This window comes from Pseudophryne corroboree (assembly GCF_028390025.1).
Source record: "Pseudophryne corroboree isolate aPseCor3 chromosome 3 unlocalized genomic scaffold, aPseCor3.hap2 SUPER_3_unloc_34, whole genome shotgun sequence".
NCBI classification, from domain to species: Eukaryota; Metazoa; Chordata; class Amphibia; order Anura; family Myobatrachidae; genus Pseudophryne; species Pseudophryne corroboree.
Genome location: NW_026967524.1, coordinates 1,117,085 through 1,142,220, shown reverse-complemented (window position 1 = coordinate 1,142,220; position 25,136 = coordinate 1,117,085). Strand labels below are relative to the sequence as shown.

The 25,136-nt window shown below is 50.5% G+C and overlaps 1 protein-coding gene across 1 annotated transcript in view; it reads right to left on the bottom strand.

Annotated features, from left to right (window-relative positions):
- Nucleotides 1–3,328: 3,328 nt before the first annotated feature.
- LOC134984081 (gastrula zinc finger protein XlCGF57.1-like) overlaps nt 3,329–25,136 on the bottom strand; it is a 40,584-nt gene continuing 18,776 nt past the window's right edge. Inside the window, exons 5-6 of the mRNA XM_063949717.1 lie at nt 4,692–5,486; nt 3,329–4,619 (exon numbers count right to left, since the gene is read on the bottom strand). Coding sequence (XP_063805787.1) covers nt 3,988–4,619; nt 4,692–5,486 — 1,427 coding nt within the window. The 3' untranslated portion in view covers nt 3,329–3,987. The remainder of the gene's footprint in view (nt 4,620–4,691; nt 5,487–25,136) is intronic.

Here is a 25,136-nt window from a genome sequence, read left to right as displayed (position 1 = left end):
TGTAGACACAATCCCTCTTGTAGTTTTAATACATTGTGTGTTATTAACTGACAGTTAGTGCAACTCGTAAGGAGCTATAGCCCATCCGTCCCTATACTTAGACCGTTCTTTGCATGTAATGCATTATTTTAAATTGTGTAGAAGGCAACAGCCAATAGGTGATGTTAGATAGATACAGAGTCCTGTTGTATTTTGACGGTCTACCCTTCTGCTGTTGCCCCATGTGCCAGGGTGTTACGCTGGCAGTGAATGGGGTCAATAAGAGCGGTGAGAAGCCGTGCACACCAGGACTGAAAGAGATAAAGAACGAGCGGCTTCTGCTTTCCCCGATTCACATCCAACATCCCCTGTTGTGCACGGACATTGCAGGGGGGGGGGGGCAGACATAAAGCGGTGGATGAGAGAGCCGCTCTGAATACCTATTTGCGGTGTGCGGTCTGTATATTGCTGATGGATCTCTGTTGCTTTCCGGGAACCATAAAGAGAGCCGGGTGCCGGGTCAGGTGTATTCCCAGCACCTCCGGAAGTGATGCACGTCCAAGCTCTCATAAACTGAGACGTATGTTTCGCATCAGCTTGGTCGCTCCTAATTAGAAATGAGGAAGTATAATCATCATTAAGTCTAATTATCAACTGATTCTGTGTAGGACCCATACACCTCTTTACTGCCTCCAGCATCCCCTGGTACTGAACTGCGGCCACCCGCCCAGTCTCCCTCCACTACTGCCACCCGCCCTGTCTCCTCCCACTACTGCCACACGCCCTGTCTCCTTCCACTACTGCCACCCGCCCTGTCTCCTTCCACTACTGCCATCCGCCCTGTCTCCTTCCACTACTGCCACCCACCCTGCCTCCTTCCACTACTGCCACCGCTGTCTCCCCCACTACCACCCGCCCTGTCTCCTTCCACTACTGCCACCTGCCCTGTCTCCTTCCACTACTGCCACCCGCCCTGCCTCCTTCCACTACTGCCATCCGCCCTGTCTCCTTCCACTACTGCCACCCACCCTGCCTCCTTCCACTACTGCCACCGCTGTCTCCCCCACTACCACCCGCCCTGTCTCCTTCCACTACTGCCACCTGCCCTGTCTCCTTCCACTACTGCCACCCGCCCTGTCTCCTTCCACTACTGCCACCCGCCCTGCCTCCTTCCACTACTGACACCCGCCCTGTCTCCTTCCACTACTGCCACCCACCCTGTCTCCTTCCACTACTGCCACCCGCCCTGTCTCCTTCCACTACTGCCACCGCCGTCTCCCCCCCTACTGCCACCTGCCGTCTCCCTCCACTACTGCCACTGCCCTGTCTCCCTCTACTACTGCCACCCACCCTGTCTCCCCCCCACTACTGCCACCGGCCCTGTCACCCCCCCACTACTGCCACCCACCCTGTCTCCCCCCACTACTGCCACCTGCCCTGTCTCCAGAGGCGGATTGGGCATAGGGTCTACAGGGAAGATTCCCGGTGGGCCGACGCACCCGTGGGGCCTGTTTTGTTTGAGGACATGTGGTCCTATTTATAGACTTAATGAATAAGATGCCAAACAGTTTGCATATATGAAACTTACTTTGCCACTTAGCCTGTGATTGCAGATGATCTAGTGTATGCTCTGTCTGCCTGCTTGGCTGACATATAAGATTGAGTGAATAGTGATTGGGATACGGTTGTTGTAATAGCAAGAATATATATCTTTCTAAAGAATGATATAGTTTCCTAAAATCTAAAGGTGTATCATATAATGTGCTCATAACATTTAATTTTATTTCCTTTTAACTTTCCCCTGATGCTGGACATGCCCACTATCTGGAAAGTCTTGGGGGGAGGGTGCTGCTGCCATGGCCCATGTCTAGATCTTACACCTCTGGTGCTGCCCATGTGGGCCCACTAGTACAAATTTTTCCAGGTCCGCATTTTGCTCCCAATCCACCCCTGCCTGTCTCCCTCTACTACTGCCACTGCCGTCTCCCCCCACTACTGCCACCCGCCCTGTCTCCTTCCACTACTGCCACCGCCCTGTCTCCCTCACTACCACCATCTCCTTCCACTACTGCCACCGCCCTGTCTCACCCCACTACTGCCACCTGCCCTGTATCCCTCTACTATTGCCTCCCCCACTACTGCCACCCACCCTGTCTCCTTTCACTACTGCCACCACCCTGTTTCCCCCACACAACTACCCGCCCCGTCTCCCCCCACTACTAGCACCATCTCCGTCCACTACTGCCAACGACCCTGTCTCCTTCCACTACTGCCACCGCCCTGTCTCCCTCTACTACTGCCTCCCACCCTGTCTCCTTCCACTACTGCCACCGGCCCTGTCTCCTTCCACTAATGCCACCAGCCCTGTCTCCTTCCACTACGGCCACCACCCTGTCTCCCCCCACTACTGCCACCTGCCCTGTCTCCCTCTACTACTGCCTCCCACCTTGTCTCCCCCATTACGGCCACTGCCGTGTCCCCCACAAAACTGCCATCCGCCCTTTCTCCCTCTACTACTGCCTACCACCCTGTCTCCCCCACTACTGAAACCCGCCCTATCTCCTTCCACTACTGCCACCACCCTGTCTCCCCCACACAACTGCTACCTGCCCCATCTCCCCCCACTACTACCACCATCTCCTTCCACTACTGCCCCCGCCCTGTCTCCCCCCACTACTGCCACCGGCCCTGTCTCCTTCCACTACTGCCAGCACCCTGTCTCCCCCACACAACTGCTACCTGCCCCGTCTCCTTCCACCGCCCTGTCTTCCCCCACTACTGCCACCCGCCCTGTCTCCTCCCCACTACTATCACCAGTCTCTCCCCAATACTGACACTGCCTTATCTCCCCCACTACCCCATCTAGCCCCCACCCCCTCCCACTACTTCCACCCACCCCACCTCCCCCAACTACTGCAACCACCCTGTCTCCCCCAATACTGCCACATCTCCCCCCACTACTGCCACCGCACCATCTCCCCCTACTGCTACCGCCCTGTCTCCCCAAATGTCACCTGACCCTCCAGCTACTGCCACTGCCCTGTCTCCCCTCTGACACCTTAGCGCTGCTTGGGGACAATATTACCTACAGCCCCCGCTACAGCACTAGTGCCACCACCCTGTCTCACCCCTGACATCTCAGAACTTCTTGGGGATTCTTGGTACTGCTGGTAACAGTCCTTCATCTGCAGATGGAAGTAACCAAGCAGGGCAGTAAGGAGGCAGAAGCTGCTTCTGGTACCATGGACCCTGGTCATGTAGGGCTGGGAGAGTCAGTAAGATTATGTAACAGATCACCATCTTACAGGCAGCCGGTGAAGGGAGCAGAGAATGGGTGTTATGTGGCAGGAACGGGGTGGTTAGGTAACAGCCTGGCTGCTACATTCTGCACAAGCTACAAGCGGTGCAATTCTTTTGCTGGGAGATCCAGGTAGAGGACATTGCAGTAGTCTATGTGTGATGATACAAGTGCATGTATGACTGTAGGTAGATCTTCTGAGGGAAATAAGTGCTGGAGTCTGGCTATGTTCCTCAGATGAGAATCTGATTGTGGCAGATACCAATGTCTAAGTGTCACTCCACCATCCATGACACCAAGATTCCGCACATGATCAGCATTTTGTAACTCTGAACCCCCAAGCGTAAGTCTGGTTGGTTTGCAAAGCTGAGCTGTAGCTGTGTTCTTTGTTGGTGAGCTTCTATCATAAGGACCTGTTTAACCAGGACTGAGTCACAGCCAACTGGCATCACCCACACCTGGCGCTCAGCTAGACAACCATTTAGGATTGGTACTGGGCTCTCAGTACCCAGAGCAAAAGACAGGTCATCTGTATAGCAGTGGTAGATGACATCTGATTATTTCACCCAGTGGTAGCATGTATATTGCAAAAAGCATAGGAGATAGGATAAGAACCTTGAAGAACAACGCATGGCAATGATAAGTAAACTCCAGAAGATTAAAATGGTTCCTCACCTGAGTGATGTCTATTGTGTGCAACAAGAGCTGATTTATTTCTCAGAGTATAGAAATGTCTTCTCACCTGTGTGACTTCTGTGATGTATAACAAGATGTGATTTTTGTGCAAAACATTTCCCACACTCAGAACATAGAAATGGCTTCTCACGTGTGTGACTTCTCTGATGTCTAACAAGATCTGATTTGTTTGCAAAACATTTCTCACACTCAGAACATGTAAATGGCTTCTCACCTGTGTGACTTCTCTGATGTCTAACAAGATCTGATTTGTTTGCAAAACATTTCCCACACTCAGAGCATAGAAATGGCCTCTCACCTGTGTGACTTCTGTGATGTATAACAAGATGCGATTTTTGTGTAAAACATTTCCCACACTCAGAGCAAGAAAACAGCTTCTCACCTGTGTGACTTCTGTGATGTATAACAAGATCTGATTTGTGTGCAAAACGTTTCCCACACTCAGAACATGGAAATGCCTTCTCACCTGTGTGACTTCTGTGATGTATAACAAGATGTGATTTTTGTGTAAAACATTTACCACACTCAGAGCAAGAAAACAGCTTCTCACCTGTGTGACTTCTGTGATGTATAACAAGATGTGATTTTTGTGTAAAACATTTCCCACACTCAGAGCAAGAAAACAGCTTCTCACCTGTGTGACTTCTGTGATGTATAACAAGATCTGATTTGTGTGCAACACGTTTCCCACACTCAGAACATGGACATGCCTTCTCACCTGTGTGACTTCTGTGATGTATAACAAGATGTGATTTTTGTGTAAAACATTTACCACACTCAGAGCAAGAAAACAGCTTCTCACCTGTGTGACTTCTGTGATGTATAACAAGATGTGATTTGTGCGCAAAACCTTTCCCACACTCAGAACATAGAAATGGCTTCTCACCTGTGTGACTTCTCTGATGTCTAACAAGATCTGATTTGTTTGCAAAACATTTCCCACACTCAGAGCATAGAAATGGCATCTCACCTGTGTGACTTCTGTGATGTATAACAAGATGTGATTTTTGTGTAAAACATTTCCCACACTCAGAGCAAGAAAACAGCTTTTCACCTGTGTGACTTCTGTGATGTATAACAAGATGTGATTTGTGTGCAAAACATTTCCCACACTCAGAACATGTAAATGGCTTCTCACCTGTGTGACTTCTCTTATGTGTAACAAGTTGTGATTTCTGTGTAAAACATTTCCCACACTCAGAACATATCAGTGGCCTTTCACCTGCCTTACCTGTCTGATGGGTAATAAGGTTTGTGTTCTGTGTTAAACATTTGGCATCTATAGAACAGGGAAACACTGTATCTACTGTCAGAGCTGTAACAGATGCACCAATATCAGAGTGATCAGGAGAACATTTCCCAGGATCAGGGGGATCAGCTGATAAAGCTGGATGTATAATTGGGTTAATGGGGTTATCTCCTGGAGAATCCTGTCTACTGTCATTATCTTTTATGTCACAATCCAGGGATAACATTAGATGTCCTTCTGAGATATTCCTGCTTGTGTGTCCATCTGCTGGAAATAAAATACATTATGGAAATGTGACATTTTCTGTAACAATATTAATCTTGTAAACAATAGGAGAAGACGACTCTATGGGACACTTAATTGTAAATGTGTGTGTATAATAAAATATAACTTTTAATGAAGGCTTTATAATACTGTGTCTCAGACTATCATTGTATCCACCCTCCTGAGAACACTCACAATAACAAATGTAATATTATAATAAGACTTAGATAATAGGATTTTAATACCTAGTGGTAAATCCTTTTCTCTTAGTCCGTAGAGGATGCTGGGGTAACATTAAGAACCATGGGGTATAGACGTGATCCGGAGGAGACATGGGCACTTTAAGACATTAAATGGGTGTGAACTGGCTCTTCCCAATATGCCCCTCCTCCAGACTCCAGTTATAGGAACTGTGCCCAGGGAGACGGACATTTTGAGGAAAGGAATTGTTGTTAAACTAAGGTGAGATACATACCAGCTCACACCTCAAACACGCCACGCAACATGGCATTCAACAGAACTCAATCCAATGGCATGAACCATGTCAGCAACAGGCTGACTATAACATAACACAACCTGTGTGTAACCATAACTAATAACTGCAGACACAGCCCGCACTGGGACGGGCGCCCAGCATCCTCTACGGACTAAGAGAAAAGGATTTACCGGTAGGTATTAAAATCCTATTTTCTCATACGTCCCAGAGGATGCTGGGGTAACCATAAGAACCATGGGGGTTATACCAAAGCTCTAGCATGGGCGGGAGAGTGCGGATGAGTCTGCAGCACCGATTGACCAAACATGAGGTCCTCCTCGGCCAGGGTATCAAACTTGTAAAACCTAGCAAATGTGTTTGAACCCGACCAAGCAGCTGCTCGGCAAAGTTGTAACGCCGAGACCCCCGGGCAGCCGCCCAGGACGCGCCCACCTTCCTGGTAGAATTGGCCTTCACCGATTTTGGTAACGGCAAACCAGCCATAGAATGAGCCCAGATGTGCAATACGCCTTTCACGAAAGTCTGAACTTCTGGAAGAGAGGCCAAATGTTTTTGAAAGAAAACCGATAAGGCTGAAATCTGTACTTTAATTGAGCCCACTTTAAACAGCATCCACACCGGCCTGTAGAAAATGGAGAAAACGTCCTAACTGAAATTCTTCCGTAGGAGCCTTCTTGGATTCACACCAAGACACATATTTTCTCCAAATACGGTGGTAATGTTTAGACATTACCCCTTTTCTAGCCTGAAGAAGTGTGGGAATGACTTCACAGAGAATACCTTTTCGAGCTAGGATCCGGCGTTCAACTGCCACGCCGTCAAACGTAGCCGCGTTAAGTCCTGATACACGCACGGCCCCTGCTGTAACAGTCCTCTCGTAGAGGAAGAGGCCAGGGATCTCCTATGAGTAATTCCTGAAGATCTGGATACCAAGCCCTCCTTGGCCAGTCTGGAACAATGAAGATAGCCTGAACCTTTGTTCTTCTTATGATCTTTATTACTTTCGGAATGAGTGGAAGCGGTGGGAATACATACCCCGACTGAAACACTCATGGTGTTACTAGGGTGTCCACAGCTATTGCTTGAGGGTCCTGCGACCTGGAACAATATCTCTGAAGTTTCTTGTTGAGACGAGACGCCATCATGCCTATTTGAGGAACTCCCCAAAGACTTGTCACTTCTGTGAAGACCTCTTGATGAAGACCCCACTCCCCTGGATGGAGATCGTATCTGCTGAGGAAGTCTGCTTCCCAGTTGTCCACTCCTGGAATGAAGATTGCTGACAGAGCGCTTGTATGCTTTTCCGCCCAACGGAGAACTTTCGTGGCCTCTGCCATTGCTGCTCTGCTTTTTGTTCAGCCCTGGCAGTTTATGGCCCTCATTCCGAGTTGTTCGCTCGCTAGCTGCTTTTAGCAGCATTGCACACGCTAAGCGAAATTGCAAACGAAAGATTTGCATAATTGCGAATAGAAATTTCTTAGCAGTTTCTGAGTAGCTCGAGACTTACTCCTACACTGCGATCAGCTCAGCCCATTTCGTTCCTGGTTTGACGTCACAAACATGCCCTGCGTTCGGCCAGCCACTCACCGTTTCTCCAGACACTCCCGCGTTTTTCCCTGACACGCCTGCGTTTTTCCGCACACTCCCAGAAAACAGCCAGTTTCCGCCCAGAAACACCCACTTCCTGTCAATCACACTCCGATCACTTCAACGATGAAAATTCTTAGTTCGGACGTAAGTAAATCTACTAAGTTTTGTGTTAAAATACTAACCGCATGCGCACTGCGAACCATGCGCATTTTTGCCTTACTCGCTCCGTTGCGAAAATCGTCAACGTGCGAACAACTTGGAATGACCCCCTATGTACGCTACTACTGTTAAATTGTCCAATTGAATCAGGAAGGGCAGATTTCGCAGAAGATGTTCTGCTTGCAGAATGCCGTTGTAAATGGCCCTTAACTCCAGAACGTTTATGTGTAGACAAGTTTTCCCCTTGTGTGACTGCACCCCAGCCTCGGAGACTCGCATCCATGGTCACTAGGATCCAGTCCTGGATCCCGAACCTGCGCCCCTCTAGGAGGTGAGAGCTGTTCAGCCACCACTGGAGCGAGATTCTGGTATTGGAAGACAGGATTATCCTTCGGTGCATGTGAAGGTGGGATCGGGACCACTTGTCCAACAGATCCCACTGAAACACCCTGGCATGGAATCTGCCAAACTGACTGGCCTCGTAAGCCGCCACCATTTTCCCCAGCAACCGAGTGCATTGATGGATTGACACTCTTGTCGGTTTCAGAATTTTTTTGACCATGTTCTGAATTTCCAGAGCCTTTTCCACTGGAAGAAAAACTCTCTGTAATTCTGTGTCCAGAATCATTCCCAGAAAGGACAGCCACGTCGTCGGTACCAACTCTGATTTCGGCAAGTTTAGGAGCCAACCATGTTGTTGCAGAACTGTCAGGGAGATCGTAATATTCTGCATCAATTGGTCCCTGGATCTCGCCTTTATCAGGAGATCATCCAAGTACGGGATAATTGTGATTCTTCGCTTGCGCAGGAGAACCATAATTTCTGTCATTACTTTGGTGAAAACCCTCGGACCCGTGGACAGACCAAACGGCAACGTTTGAAATTGGTAATGATAATCCTGAACTGCAAACCTCAGGCAAGCCTGATGCGGAGGATAAATGGGAACATGTAAGTAGGCATCCTTTATATCTACCGACACCATAAAATCCCCTTCCTCCAGACTGGAGATCACTGCTCGGAGAGATACCATCTTGAATTTGAATTTTCTTAGGTAGAAATTGAGAGATTTTAGATTCAGGATTGGTCTGACTGAGCTGTCCGGCTTCGGGACCACGAATAGGCTCAAATAAAATCCTTCTCTCTGTTGTGACGGGGGAACCTTGATAATGACCTGATTTTGACACAACTTTTGTATTGCGTCGCATACCACCTCCCTGTCCGGAAGATAAGCTAGTAAGGCCGCTTTGAAAAATCGGCGAGGGGGAACGTCTTGAAACTCTAGTTTGTACCCCGGGGACACTATTTCCAAAACCCATGGGTCCAGGTCCGAATGAACCCAGAACTGACTGAAGAGTTTGAGACGTGCCCCCACCGGTGCGGACTCCCACAGAGGAGTCCCAGCGTCATACTGTGGATTTAGTAGAAGCGGGGGAGGACTTCTGCTCCTGGGAACCTGCCACTGCTGGTGATCTTTTACCTTTTCCCCTTCCTCTAGTAGCAAGGAAGGAAGAACCTCTGCCTTTCTTGTATTTATTGGGCCTAAAGGACTGCATATGATAGTGGTGTGTTTTCTTTTGTTGCGCAGGAACATAAGGTAAAAAGGATGACTTACCCGCGGTAGCCATAGATACCAAATCAGCGAGGCTGTCACCAAACAAGACACCATCTTTATATGGTAGAGATTCCATATTTCTCTTAGAATCAGCATTCCATTGATGAATCCACAATGCTCTCCTAGCTGAGACTGCCATGGCATTGGCTTTCGAACCCAAAAGGCCGATATCCCTCGCAGCTTCCTTTAGGTAGGCTGCAGCGTCCCTGATATGAACTAGTGTCAAGAGAATGCTATCCGTATCCAGGGTATCTATATCAGAAGACAAGCTATCAGCCCATTTTTCGATAGCACTACTCACCAAGGCAGATGCAATGGCTGGCCTGAGCAGCGTACCTGTGGTGACATAAATGGATTTCAATGTAGTTTCCTGCCTACGATCCGCAGGATCCTTAAGGGCTGCCGTGTCAGGGGACGGAAGAGCCACCTTTTTGGACAGCCGTGCTAGAGCCTTGTCCACAATGAGGGGTGACTCCCACTTTTCCCTATTTCCCGAGGGAAACGGATACGCCACCTGAATCCTTTTGGGAATCTGAAACTTTTTGTCAGGATTTTCACAAAACCTTTTGAAATAGAGCGTTCAGTTCATGAGAGGGAGGAAACGTTACCTCAGGCTTCTTCCCCTTATACATACAGACCCTTTTGTCAGGAAGAAGAGGGTCTTCCGAGATATGTAATACGTCTTTTATCGCCACAATCATGTACCAAATGCTCTTTGCCAATTTTGGATCTAATCTGGTATCACTGTAGTCGACACTGGAGTCAAAGTCCGTGTCGGTATCTGTGTTTGTTAACTGAGCAAACGATCGCTTTTGTGACCCCGAGGGGGTCTGGACTTGTAATAACACATCCTCCACAGATATCTTTCATGCCTGGTTCTGAGACTCAGATTTATCCGATCTCTTATTAATAAGAGCCACATTTGCATTCAAAGCATTCAACACATTTACCCAATCAGGAGTCGGCAATGCCGACAGGGTCACTCCCACAGCCGTTTGTGTCCCTAATACAGTCTCCTCCTGGGAAGAGCACTCCGCCTCAGACATGCCGACACACGTGTATTCGCCACTCACAAACACACTGGGCATATAGGGGACATACGCACCTAAAGTCTGACAGAGAGACACAGAGAGAGTTTGGCAGCTCACAACCCAGCGCTTCACCAACGGTTCTGAGAACACTAAACAATGCCTCAGACCTGCAGCGCTTTTATAACATACATATATTGCACCATTTTTACTGTGCCCCCCCCCCTGATACTTATGCAGCAGTGTGAGGAAGGACCAGCGTCTCTGCAGCCTGTTGTAGAGAAAATGGCGCTGTTGTGAGGGCTAAGCTCCGCCCCAGTAATGGCGCGCTTCAGTCCCGCTATTTTTAAATAAATATTTATACTGGCGAGGGTTAGGACAGTGCCCGGGCACTATGTCCCCTATAGCCAGTCTCCTTTGAGGTTTATATGCTTCCCAGGGCGCCACCCCCTCCCCCCCCCCCCCGCACCCTGCAGTGCCGCGATGTAGTGGGAGCATGGTGCGTAGCGTGCGATCGCTGTGCGGTACCTCAGAAGCCATCACTGAAGTCTTCTTTGCTTTTTTTACTCACCTGTCTTCTGACTTCTGGCTCTGCAAGGGGGGTGACGGCGGGCTCTGGGAACGAGCATCTAGGCGTACCTAGCGATCAGACCCTCAGGAGCTAATGGTGTCCTGTAGCCAAGAAGCAAATCCTTTAAACTCACTAGAAGTAGGTCTGACTTCTCTCCCCTAAGTCCCACAAAGCAGGGAGACTGTTGCCAGCAGCCCCCCTGAAAATAAAAAACCTAACATAAAGTCTTTTCCGGAGAAACTCTGTAGAGCTCCTCAGTGTGCATCCAGTCTGCCTGGGCACAATTCTAAAACTGGAGTCTGGAGGAGGGGCATAGAGGGAGGAGGCAGTTCATCCCATTCAAGTCTGAAAGTGCCCATGTCTCCTGCGGATCCCGTCTATACCCCATGATTCTTATGGTTACCCCAGCATCCTCTAGGACGTATGAGAAATATCTCTCTCTTGTACTGGTAACTAACCATGAAGTATAGATGGAGATGTAGTCACTCGCCAAGTCCTATGTCAGCACCAATGTAAAACAATGGATGGGGAACATATCGTATGAATTGGAGATTCTAGATGAACAATAACATCAGACATATGAGCTGATGGATCAGAGAAATGTCTCCTAACATTACTCCTGGAATCATTGGTAAGGTAGCATTCCTTTATGTGTGTGCTCATACGCTGGTAAGCCTGTACATGTGTTACTCACCCATATATAAGGTATATTGCTACAGCAGAGTAGGTGTGGAACAAGGTACTTTACATGCAATACACCTTATAATACCCTGCAATCATCATCTGCTAGGTTATAATCCACTTTCTCTTACGTCCTAGAGGATGCTGGGGTACATTTAGTACCATGGGGTATATATGGGTCCTTTGGGAGCCACTGGCACTTTGAGTTTAATAGTGTGGGCTGGCCCCTCCCTCTATGCCCCTCCTACCAGAATCAGTTTAGAAAATGTGCCCGGAGGAGCCGGTCACAGCTAGGGGAGCTCCTAGGAGTTTTCTTAGTTTATTTTCTAGAGTTAGTTAGGTTACAGGAAGGCTGCTGGTAACAGACTCCCTGCTTCGTGGGACTTAGGGGGGGGAGTAGGAACCAACTTCCTGAAGAGTTAATGGTTCTCTACTCCGCTGACAGGACACTAAGCTCCTGAGGGTGCTGATTGCAAGCCCACGAGGCGACTGCTCAATCCCGCAGCACGGCCGCCACCCCGTAACAGAGCCAGAAGAAAGTAAAGTGGTGAGTACAGCGCCGGTAGCCCGGTTAGCGGGTCACCGGCGGGTATGGCGGCACAAGGGTGGGAGCGCAGCTCTGACAGGCTGCGCTCCAGGAAGGCTCAGCAACACACAGTGTAGGCACTTTGAAAGGCGTCCTGAGCCAGCGCGGATAAACCCTACACTGGTCACGCAGCTAACAGGGGCTAATCCCCCTGTTAGCACTAAAATCCTCAGGCCAGTATAAACAATTAGTGCAGAAAACCGGGCGCCATTACAAGGGGCGGGGCTTCCTCAGAGCGGATCCAGCACTCACCAGCGCCATTTTCTCCCTGCAGATCATAGGAACTAGGACACTGACAGGGAGCGCTCCCTATTAAGGTCAGTCAGCGCCGGGCTTTTATCATAATAACTGTCTACAGGGGCGCTGTGTGGCTGGCTCCTTATACTCTGTGACTCTCTGAAGGTACTCTGGGGGAAACTGTGTCTGACATTTTCCTGTGTGTGTGTGTGTGTGTGTGTGTGTGTGTGTGTGTGTGTAAGTGTGTGTGTGTGTGTGTGTGTGTGTGTGTGTGTAAGTGTGTATATCCACATTACCATGTCTAAGGACCAGGGACGGATTGGGAAACAAAAGTGGCCCTGGAAAAGTTTCTAGAAGTGGCCTCATGTGGGCGGCACCAAACCAACTGCAGGCGGAGCCAATACCAAAGTAGGCGGGATTACTTCAACATTGAATATAGGCGGAGTTACACCAACAAAAGGCGGAGTATGTCAAATTAGCTGGACCTAACACATTAAAAGTTTAGAAAGTATTGTGTTGTAGCAGGAGTAGTTAAATTAAAACTGGGGTGACATTTAATCCTCTGCACACTCATATCTCAATCTATCTTCGTTTGTCTCTGCTTCTAAGGGGTCAATTCAGTTCAACACGGATTGAATAGCGCTGGGAGGGAGCTCCTGGTGCTATTCAATTCAGAGCGATGCTATCCCTGACTAGAGGATTTCTTCTTGCACCCTTCTAAGGGCCGAAATTCAACAAAACTAGGTCCGCAGTGCTGCTGTGTGACCTAACGCTGTGCAAACAGCATCACGGCATCACGGCGAGGCAGTTTAGTCGGAGAATGACCATTCTCGCGACTAAACACCTTATTTAGTGCAGGAATATGTGTGTATTCTCAGACTTAGCATCACGCTGCATTGATTAGCTCCAGAAGCTCCCTCCAGGTGCTATCCAATCCGCATTGAATTGAATGAACCCCTTAGTCTATCTCCCCCACTAAGTCCATCTTCTGAATATGTTTGCTCTCTTAGTCCATCTTCTGCGTGCGTCTCCTCCTCCCTCTCAGTCCATCTCCTGCATGTTTCTCCCAGCCTCTCTTTTGTAATTTTCACACCTATATCATTCTCCCTTATGCATGTTTCCTTCTGTCTATTCACTGACCACCTTCTGCCTTTCTCCTACTGCTCAGTTTCTGCCTCTCTCCCCCTTTTATCTGCCAAGCTTCGGCCAGTCACTTGAGGCTTCTACGCCAATGGGACAGCCACAATTGGAATCATGCAGCCACCCTGTTTAAATAGGGGGCACAGCTTACTGCTGTACCACCTGATCCTACCTTTACTGCATCTCCACTGGGTGAAGAATTCTGAGCAATTCGCTTTCCCATGCTTTGCCAATTGTTCCACTTTCTGCTGTCTGTTCCCTATCTGTGTGTATGCCTTCATCTATCAATCACCTGTCTGTCTTTCACCTTCTGTTACCTTCTTGTCTCCAGTTTCTTCCCTATTCCCTTCCTCTTTGTGTGTTGTCTGTCCCTACCAGGGCTTAAAGTGGTTCTGGAGAGGTGGTGGAACTAATTTCCCCCGCCACTGACTCCCCTCCCATTAAGCAGAGGCAGGGGCGATGGTAGGGTGTTAGGCCGCCGCCCCCCCCCCCCCCCCCGTAAACTACAAATTTGTGCCCTAACCCCCATACTGTCTAAAGGAACAGTGCGCGCAGAAGGCGCATGTCACAAAAAAGGTGTGCGGCATCACATGGAAAGGGCGTGGCCACACAATAGTACCCCCAATACAAATTATGCAACACAGTAGCACACTCTTAGGGGGATATTCAATTGTTTGAAAAGTCATTTGGGTGTCTGTTTTTTCTTATCTAATAGACAGACACCCAAACGACTTTTCAAACATTTGAATTTCCCCCTTATTGTCATTGCACTGTACATAGGCCCTCATTCCGAGTTGATCGCTCGCTAGCTAGTTTTAGCAGCCGTGCAAATGCATAGTCGCCGCCCATGGTGGAGTGTATTTTAGCATAGCAGGAGTGCGAACGCTTGTGCAGCAGAGCGCCTGCAAACACATTTTGTGCAAAACAAGACCAGCCCTGTAGTTACTTATTCTGTGCGATGATTGCTGCGACGAGTGACGTGGTAATGACGTCAGACACCCGCCCTGCAAACGCCTAACCACGCCTGCATTTTTTTCAAACACTCCCAGAAAACGGTCAGTTGACACCCAGAAACTCCCACTTCCTGTCAATCTTCTTGCGACCGCCAGTGCGACTCAAAGCATTGCTAGATCCTGTGCAAAAGCACATCAACTGTTGTACCCGTATGACGCGCATGCATATTGCGGTGCATGCGCAGATCAGCCCTGTTTTGACATGATCGCTGCGCTGCAAAAATCCGTAGCGATCAACTCAGAATGACCCCCATAGTGCCTCTATTTCATGTTACACCACAGAGTAGTGCCCTATATTCACGCTATGCTACACCGTTGCGCCCCTTATACACATGCCCACAGTATCAGTGCCGCTTATATACATAATAATACCCAAGGTAACAGTGCCACTTATACACATAATAATGGGCACGGTATCAGTGCTGCTTACATACATAATAATACCCACGGTATCAGTGCCATTTGTACACATAATAAATGGTAGCAGTGCCGCTTATACACATAATAATGCCAATGGTAGCAGTGCCACTTATACACATAATAATGGGCACGGTATCAGTGCTGCTTACATACATAATAATACCCATGGTATCAGTGCCATTTGTACACATAATAATGCCAATGGTAGCAGTGCCGCTTATACACATAATAATGGGCACGGTATCAGTGCTGCTTACATACAATACCCACGGTATCAGTGCCATTTGTACACATAATAATGCCAATGGTAGCAGTGCCACTTATACACATAATGGCCATGGTATCAGTGCCGCTTATAAACACATAATGTCCACGGTAGCAGTGCCGCTTAAACACATAATGCCCACAGTAACAGTGCCACTTATACACATAATGCCCACGGTAGCAGTGCAGCTTATACACATAATAATGGCCATTGTAGCAGTGCTGCTTATACACATGTCCACGGAAGCATGCCCCTTTTACACATAATAAATGTCACCCCCACCCCACTTGCCTCATCCCTCAGTGGTGTCTGCTCTCAGTGCGCCACCAGCTCCTTATTCCCTCCGCAGTCCAGCACCATTAGAGGGGGACAGGGGGAGGTGGGCTAAGGGTATAAGTCTAGCGCCGCCTGCCCACCGTCCCTTTTATTTGTGTGGGCGCTGCGGCTACACTACAGCGCTGCACTAAAGAATTCTCATGGCTGGGCAAAGTGGGCTGGAGGAAATTGAACTGAGAGTATTCCTCTTCTGCATACTGTTACACCCCCCCCCCCCATCCAGATCTCCATGTTACACTGGCACTGCAGCTCTCAATCTTTAAAAAAAATGTCCTGCAAACTGCAGTACCTGATAGTGGTAGATGGAGATATGTCTGACTGCTGCAATCAGGGCAGGCTCCATGTCACCATTTCTTTCAGCTTCTTCCCCCCTCCCTGCAGACAGGCTGGCATTACAGTCTGGTGGTGGCCGGGAGCACAGTGCAGGCAGAGGTCAGAGTAGACTTATACCAGTGGCGGATCTAGACTTTACTTATAGGGGCAGGGCCGGTGCTAGGGTGTTCGGCGACCCCCTGCAAACTATACATTTGCGCCCTCCCTCCCATACTTCACAAATGGACAGCGTGCCGGAGTTGACAGCCCATGCCAGGCATTGCTTCTGCATGGTGCCTGTGAGGCAGGTTGACCCGCGTGGCATGGAGGGGTGAGGCTCCTGTACAAGTGCCGTAACTAGACATTTTAGCACTGTGTGCAAAAAAAAAACGCATCGCCACCCCCTCCCCCCAAATATAAAACCGGGCCAATGCGCGTGCCAAAATATAGGAGTGTGGCTTTATGGGGAAGGGGCGTGTCCACATAGCTCCCTTTTACACAGTACGGCAGGTAGAGTCCACTTTTACACATTAGGCAGGTATTTTACACAGTACGGCACGTAGAGTACCATTTTACACATTATAGCAGCAGAGTCACCCTTTGTTATATATTACAGCAACAGAGAGTGAGAGAGAGAGTGTGTGTGTGTGTGTGTGTGTGTGTGTGTGTGTGTGTGTCTCAAGTCACCTGTTAGGGCGATGTGGCATCCAGGACTACCAGGCGCAGACACTCATTTACTGGCGCTCACAGTCCCCTCTCCAGTGCTCAGGCTGCAGCGGGTGTCACAGTAGAGGCTGCAACGACTCCTATACGGGACCAGGCGGCTGATGGAGCGTTCTCTCTCTCCACTTCAGAGGTGGTGGCGGCGGGTCTCCCTGGTGGCATCAATAGAGGCAGAGGCGGCTCCTATATGGGACCAGGTGGCTGAAGGAGCGCTCCCTCTCCACTTCAGAGGTGGCAGCGGAGCTCACAGCCAGAATTACCGCACAAAGGGTAACAGCAAATGGCGCGCTCCCCGTCGCTTACAGAGGCAGGCACCGGTGGACAGCGTAAATTTCACTACTCCATCACTGACCAAAACAGCCGTAGGTAGGGGTGTGCTGCCAGATGGTGCGCCTTCAATGCACTTGCGCTGTGGCAAGGCACCATCGGCACACACCTAGTTACGGCCCTGACCTGTACAGACACAGAACACAGACAGGGGGGTTGACACAGTGACTGAACACAGAGGGGGGTGACAAAGTGACAGAACACTGGGGGGTGACAAAGTGACAGAACACTGGGGGGGAGGCACAGTGACAGAACACTGGGAGGGAGGCACAGTGACAGAACACTGGGAGGGAGGCACAGTGACAGAACACTGGGGGGGGGAGGCACAGTGACAGAACACTGGGAGGGAGGCACAGTGACAGAATACTGGGGGGGAGGCACAGTGACAGAACACTGGGGAGGGGGGGGTGACATTTTACAGAACACTGGGGGGGGTGACACTTCAGAGAACACCAGGGGGGGTTAGACACTTCACAGGACACTGGGGGGGGGGCATATTTACACTTCACAGACACACACACACACACACACACACACACACACAGCTTATTACATCCCAGTCACACACACACACACACACACACACACACACACACACACACACACACACACACACACTCAGCCTGTTACCCACCAAGTTACCACACAGACAGGGGGGGTGACGCTTTACAGAACACGGGGGGGGGGGGGCGCTTCACAGAACACTGGGGGGGGGTGACGCTTCACAGAACACTGGGGGGAGTGACGCTTCACAGAACACTGGGGGGAGGGTGACGCTTCACAGAACACTGGGGGGAGTGACGCTTCACAGAACACTGGGGGGAGGGTGACGCTTCACAGAACACTGGGGGGAGTGACGCTTCACAGAACACCGGGGGGAGGGTGACGCTTCACAGAACACTGGGGGGAGTGACGCTTCACAGAACACTGGGGGGAGTGACGCTTCACAGAACACTGGGGGGAGGGTGACGCTTCACAGAACACTGGGGGGGTGACGTTTCACAGAACACTGGGTGGGGGTGACATTTTACAGAACACGGAACACTAGGGGGGTGACACTTCACGGAACACTGGGGGGGGTGACACTTCACAGAACACCGGGGGGGGGGGGGGGGGCACATTTACACTTCACAGACACACACACAGCCTATTGCATCCCAGTCACACACACACAGCCTTTTACCCACCAAGTTACCCCACACACAGGGGGTGACGCTTCACATAACACTGGGGTGGTGACGCTTCACATAACACTGGGGGGGGTGACGCTTCACATAACACTGGGGGGGTGACACTTCACATAACACTGGGGGGTTGACGCTTCACAGAACACGGGGGGGTGACGCTTCACAGAACACTGGGGGGGTGACGCTTCACAGAACACTGGGGGGGTGACGCTTCACAGAACAATGGGGGGGGTGACACTTCACACACACACACACACACACAGCTTATTACATCCCAGTCACACACACACACACACACACACACACACACACACACACACACACACACACAGCCTGTTACCCACCAAGTTACCACACAGACAGGGGGGTGACGCTTTACAGAACACGGGGGGGGGCTCTTCACAGAACACTGGGGGGGGGTGACGCTTCACAGAACACTGGGGGGGGGGTGACGCTTCACAGAACACTGGGGGGAGGGTGACGCTTCACAGAACACTGGGGGGAGGGTGACGCTTCACAGAACACTGGGGGGAGTGACGCTTCACAGAACACTGGGGGGAGTGACGCTTCACAGAACACTGGGGGGAGGGTGACGCTTCACAGAACACTGGGGGGGTGACGCTTCACAGAACACTGGGGGGAGGGTGACGCTTCACAGAACACGGGGGGGGGGTGACGCTTCACAGAACACTGGGGGGAGTGACGCTTCACAGAACACTGGGGGGAGGGTGACGCTTCACAGAACACTGGGGGGGGTGACGTTTCACAGAACACTGGGAGGGCTGGTGACACTTCACAGAACACTGGGTGGGGGTGACGCTTCACAGAACAATGGGGGGGGTGACACTTCACACACACACACACACACACACAGCTTATTACATCCCAGTCACACACACACACACACACACACACACACACACACACACACTCAGCCTGTTACCCACCAAGTTACCACACAGACAGGGGGGTGACGCTTTACAGAACACGGGGGGGGGCGCTTCACAGAACACTGGGGGGGGGTGTGACGCTTCACAGAACACTGGGGGGGGGGGGGGTGACGCTTCACAGAACACTGGGGGGAGGGTGACGCTTCACAGAACACTGGGGGGAGTGACGCTTCACAGAACACTGGGGGGAGTGACGCTTCACAGAACACTGGGGGGAGGGTGACGCTTCACAGAACACTGGGGGGGGTGACGCTTCACAGAACACTGGGGGGAGGGTGACGCTTCACAGAACACGGGGGGGGGGGGGGTGACGCTTCACAGAACACTGGGGGGAGTGACGCTTCACAGAACACTGGGGGGAGGGTGACGCTTCACAGAACACTGGGGGGGTGACGTTTCACAGAACACTGGGAGGGCTGGTGACACTTCACAGAACACTGGGTGGGGGTGACATTTTACAGAACACGGAACACTAGGGGGGTGACACTTCACGGAACACTGGGGGGGGGTGACACTTCACAGAACACCAGGGGGGGGGGGGCACATTTACACTTCACAGACACACACACAGCCTATTGCATCCCAGTCACACACACACACAGCCTTTTACCCACCAAGTTACCCCACACACAGGGGGTGACGCTTCACATAACACTGGGGTGGTGACGCTTCACATAACACTGGGGGGGGTGACGCTTCACATAACACTGGGGGGGTGACACTTCACATAACACTGGGGGGTTGACGCTTCACAGAACACGGGGGGGTGACGCTTCACAGAACACTGGGGGGGTGACGCTTCACAGAACACTGGGGGGGTGACGCTTCACAGAACAATGGGGGGGGGGTGACACTTCACAGAACACTGGGGGGGGTGACACTTCACAGAACACTGGGGGGGTGACGCTTCACAGAACACTGGGGGGGGTGATGCTTCACAGAACACTGGGGGGGGGTGACGCTTCACATAACACTGGGGGGGGGGGGGGGGTGACGCTTCACATAACACTGGGGGGGTGACACTTCACATAACACTGGGGGGTTGACGCTTCACAGAACACAGGGGGGTGACGCTTCACAGAACACTGGGGGGGTGACGCTTCACAGAACAATGGGGGGGGGTTGACGCTTCACAGAACAATGGGGGGGTGACACTTCACAGAACACTGGGGGGGGTGACACTTCACAGAACACTGGGGGGGGTGACACTTCACAGAACACTGGGGGGGGGTGACGCTTCACAGAACACTGGGGGGGGGGGTGATGCTTCACATAACACTGGGGGGGTGACGCTTCACAGAACACTGGGGGGGGGTGACGCTTCACAGAACACTGGGGGGGGTGACGCTTCACAGAACACTGGGGGGGGTGACGCTTCACAGAACACTGGGGGGAGGGTGACACTTCACATTACACTGGGGGGAGGGTGATGCTTCACAGAACACTGGGGGGGGGGTGACGCTTCACAGATCACTGGGGGGGGTGACACTTCACGGAACACCGGGGGGGGGGCACATTTACACTTCACAGACACACACACAGCCTATTGCATCCCAGTCACACACACACAGCCTGTTACCCACCAAGTTACCCCACACACAGGGGGTGACGCTTCACATAACACTGGGGGGGTGACGCTTCACATAACACTGGGGGGGTGACGCTTCACATAACACTGGGGGGGTGACGCTTCACATAACACTGGTGGGTTGACGCTTCACAGAACACGGGGGGGGGTGACGCTTCACAGAACACGGGGGGGGGGGTGACGCTTCACAGAACAATGGGGGGGGGGGTTGACGCTTCACAGAACACTGGGGGGGTGACACTTCACAGAACACTGGGGGGGGGTGACACTTCACAGAACACTGGGGGGGGGGGTGACACTTCACAGAACACTGGGGGGGTGACACTTCACAGAACACTGGGGGGGAGGTGACGCTTCACAGAACACTGGGGGGGGTGATGCTTCACAGAACACTGGGGGGGGTGACGCTTCACAGAACACTGGGGGGGTGGGTGATGCTTCACAGAACACTGGGGGGGGGGGGTGACGCTTTTACACTTCACAGACGCACACACAGCCTGTTACCCGCCAAGTTACCCCACACACACATCCTGATACATTCCATTCACCACACACATCCACCCACCCTCCACACAGGCCCATATATGTATGTATGTATGTATGCATGCATACACACATATAAGTCAAATGTTACCTCCAGGTCCCCACAGCACAGAGGGAGGCAGGCTACGGGACACACAGACGATCACTTGACCCCAGGCATAGTTGGAGGCGTGGCCTAATCACGGACCTCCGTGGCCACGCCCCCTTTTAGAAATTCCCCAATAGCAAGCTGCAGGCTGGAGCCCGGGGAAGGAGGTGGTGGGGGGGCCGGCTCTGCTGCAGGACTGTACAATCTCTCCTCCCTAGAGAGCCTGCCCTGTGCTCTCTATAGCTGCCGCGACGCAGGGTGACACAAAGGAGGGGGGCGGAGCCACATATGAGAGGCGGCCCCTCACGCCACTCGGCCCACCGGGGACTTCCCCGGTAACAGCAATGGCCAATCCGGCCCTGGCGCCCAGCATCCACTACGGACTACGAGAAATAGAATTATCGGTAAGTAAATTCTTATTTTCTCTGACGTCCTAGTGGATGCTGGGAACTCCGTAAGGATGAGAATGCTGATATTGATTACCTTATTAAACACTCTAAAAGGTTAAGAGACTTTGTACGCTATTGGAGTATGTAGTACCGTAAGGGTACGCACTTTGCGTCACAGACGTTCAGCCGTGGATGAGACGCACGAGCGTCACGTTCGCTTGCGTAGAGGCAAGCACGCTATAGGCTGCCGACTACCGTAATGATACGCTAACAGCGTAGCGGACGCTCGAGACTACGAGGAGATCACGAGCGGCGCAGACGCTCACAAGATGACAATCAGTAAACCTTGTATGTAACACACAGAAACGATATTCTTATGTTGTAAACCTTGTACTAAAACCCTGTAGCGATATAACGCTGTTTAACCTTGTTAATACTAAAGCTGTTTGAGCGATTGAGACGCTCCTATTACCCCTTGCAATATAATGAACACACGATACCGTGTTAAGGATCCAACACCTTTTACGAACAAGAGTCTTAAGTTATTTTGAAAAGAGAAACAGTTCACAAGTCATACGCTACAAACTAACATATAATTCTAACAGAGTATCTAGACAGTAATATACACAATAGAGAACGATCGCATTACAAATACATAGACTAAGTGTGAATGGCTAACAATATACGGGTAACAAAGTGGCAACAGAGAAACATACCATACGAGGAACACTCGCAGGCGCAACCGGAATCCAGTCCTCCAATTATTAGCGATAACTGTTGAAGAGAGAGTACTGGCTGGCCTGGGGACGGTGACCCTTATATACACTGCACACAATACAGTACAATGGTCCCTATATTCTTATTGTTCATTGGACACAGGAATTCGTCTTCGCATTATAACAAAAGGTCATAGGTTGATTCATACAGGTGGGCTGTGACTATTTCCAACTGCTCAGGTGGGTGGGAAACTAGGTTTCCTGCCGCATGGATAAGTAAGTGCAAATAATAGTAAAAGTCCATAAACTTCTTATGTCCATAACTATTTGCACGAGCGATTAATTTGCTTCTAACCAACACCGGAATATTGCTAATTAAATACTCTTCCGATGGATACTAAACACCACTGTGTAACCCCTGTCTGACCCTTCGTATCAAACAAAGAGGGATCTCTCTGTCCATGAACATGCTACATTAACTAAACTTTCAGATTCTATCAAAGGGACCATAATCTACAAAATACATTATATAGTGAAAATATGTAACGATCGAGTCGCACGCTAGACGCGCACAAACTCTACCGTAAGTGCGCATACCGTGCGTCTGCGGGTGCACGCAACAGCGAGTATGCGCACGCACGGGAGAGCGCATGTACGCGCAGCGGGGACACGCATGAGGTGCAAATATGGCAGTGTGCATCATGATATTTTTCTGACTTTGACAAGGACCATGGGGATTATACCAAAGCTCCCAAACGGGCGGGAGAGTGCGGATTACTCTGCAGCACCGAATGAGAGAACTCAAGGTCCTCCTCAGCCAAGGTATCAAATTTGTAGAATTTTGCAAACGTGTTTGCCCCTGACCAAGTAGCAGCTCGGCAAAGTTGTAAAACCGAGACCCCTCGGGCAGCCGCCCAAGATGAGCCCACCTTCCTTGTGGAGTGGGCATTTACAGATTTTGGCTGTGGCAGGCCTGCCACAGAATGTGCAAGCTGAATTGTACTACAAATCCAACGAGCAATAGTCTGCTTTGAAGCAGGAGCACCCAGCTTGTTGGGTGCATACAGGATAAACAGCAAGTCAGATTTTCTGACTCCAGCCGTCCTGGAAACATATTTTCAGGGCCCTGACTACGTCCAACAACTTGGAGTCCTCCAAGTCCCTAGTAGCCGCAGGTACCACAATAGGCTGGTTCAGGTGAAACGCTGAAACCACCTTAGGGAGAAATTGAGGACGAGTCCTCAATTCTGCCCTGTCCGTATGAAAAATCAGGTAAGGGCTTTTATAGGATAAAGCCGCCAATTCTGACACACGCCTGGCCGAAGCCAGGGCCAACAGCATTACCACTTTCCATGTGAGATATTTTAAGTCCACAGTGGTGAGTGGTTCAAACCAATGTGATTTTATGAACCCCAAAACTACATTGAGGTCCCAAGGTGCCACTGGAGGCACAAAAGGAGGCTGTATATGCAGCACCCCCTTGACAAACGTCTGAACTTCAGGAACTGAAGCCAGTTCTTTCTGGAAGAAAAGCGACAGGGCCGAAATTTGAACCTTAATGGATCCTAATTTGAGGCCCATAGACACTCCTGTTTGCAGGAAATGCAGGAATCGACCCAGTTGAAATTCCTCCATAGGGGCCTTCCTGGCCTCGCACCACGCAACATATTTCCGCCAAATGCGGTGATAATGCTTTGCGGTTTCATACTTCCTGGCTTTGATCAGGGTATTATTATTATTATTATTATTATTATTATCATTTATTTATATGGCGCCACAAGGGTTCCGCAGCGCCCAATTACAGAGTACATATGCACATAATCAAAACAGTGACTTACAGTTGAAATCAATTTTGGACAAGTACAGGGTAACTAAGCATAACTACACCAGTAAATGACAGAGATAAGTTCCAGGTGGCCCAAAAACTGTGATTTGGGCAGTTGAGAATTATTAAAGAAGAAAAGGGTGAGCACATGAGGGAAGAGGGCCCTACTCGTGAGAGCTTACATTCTAGGGGGAGGGGTAAACAGACAGGGGTGACACAGATGGGGTACATAGAGAGCATGGAACAGGGGGTTAGGATGAGATTTGGCTGGGTTTGGTAAAGAAATGGGTCGTGAGAGCCCGTTTGAAGTTTTGTAGAGAGGTGGAGAGTCTGAGGGGGAGAGGTAAAGAATTCCAAAGGAAGGGAGCAGCACGTGAAAAATCTTGGAGATAGGAGTGGGAGGAAGTAATCAGGAGACAGGAGAGGCGGCGTGCATTAGCAGAGCGAAGAGGACGGGTGGGAGAGTAAAGGGAGATAAGGTCAGAGATGTAAATGGGAGAAGATTGGGTGAGAGCTTTGTAAGTGAGGGTGAGAAGTTTGAATTGGATTCGGAAGGGGAAGGGAAGCCAGTGAAGGGCTAGTAGGAGAGGGGAGGTGGATGTAGTGCGTTTGGTGAGGAAGATGAGCCGAGCAGCAGCATTGAGGATAGACTGGGATGGAGAGAGGTAATTGTCAGGGAGGCCAGTTAGGAGGAGATTACAGTAGTCCAGTCTGGAAATAATCAGTGAGTGAATAATGATCTTAGTGGCATCCTGGGTGAGAAAAGGTCTGATCCTGGGAATGTTTTTGAGATGAAAATGACAGGTTTGTGAGAGGTGCTGAATGTGTGGTTTGAAGGAGAGGGAGGAGTCAAGGATTACACCAAGAC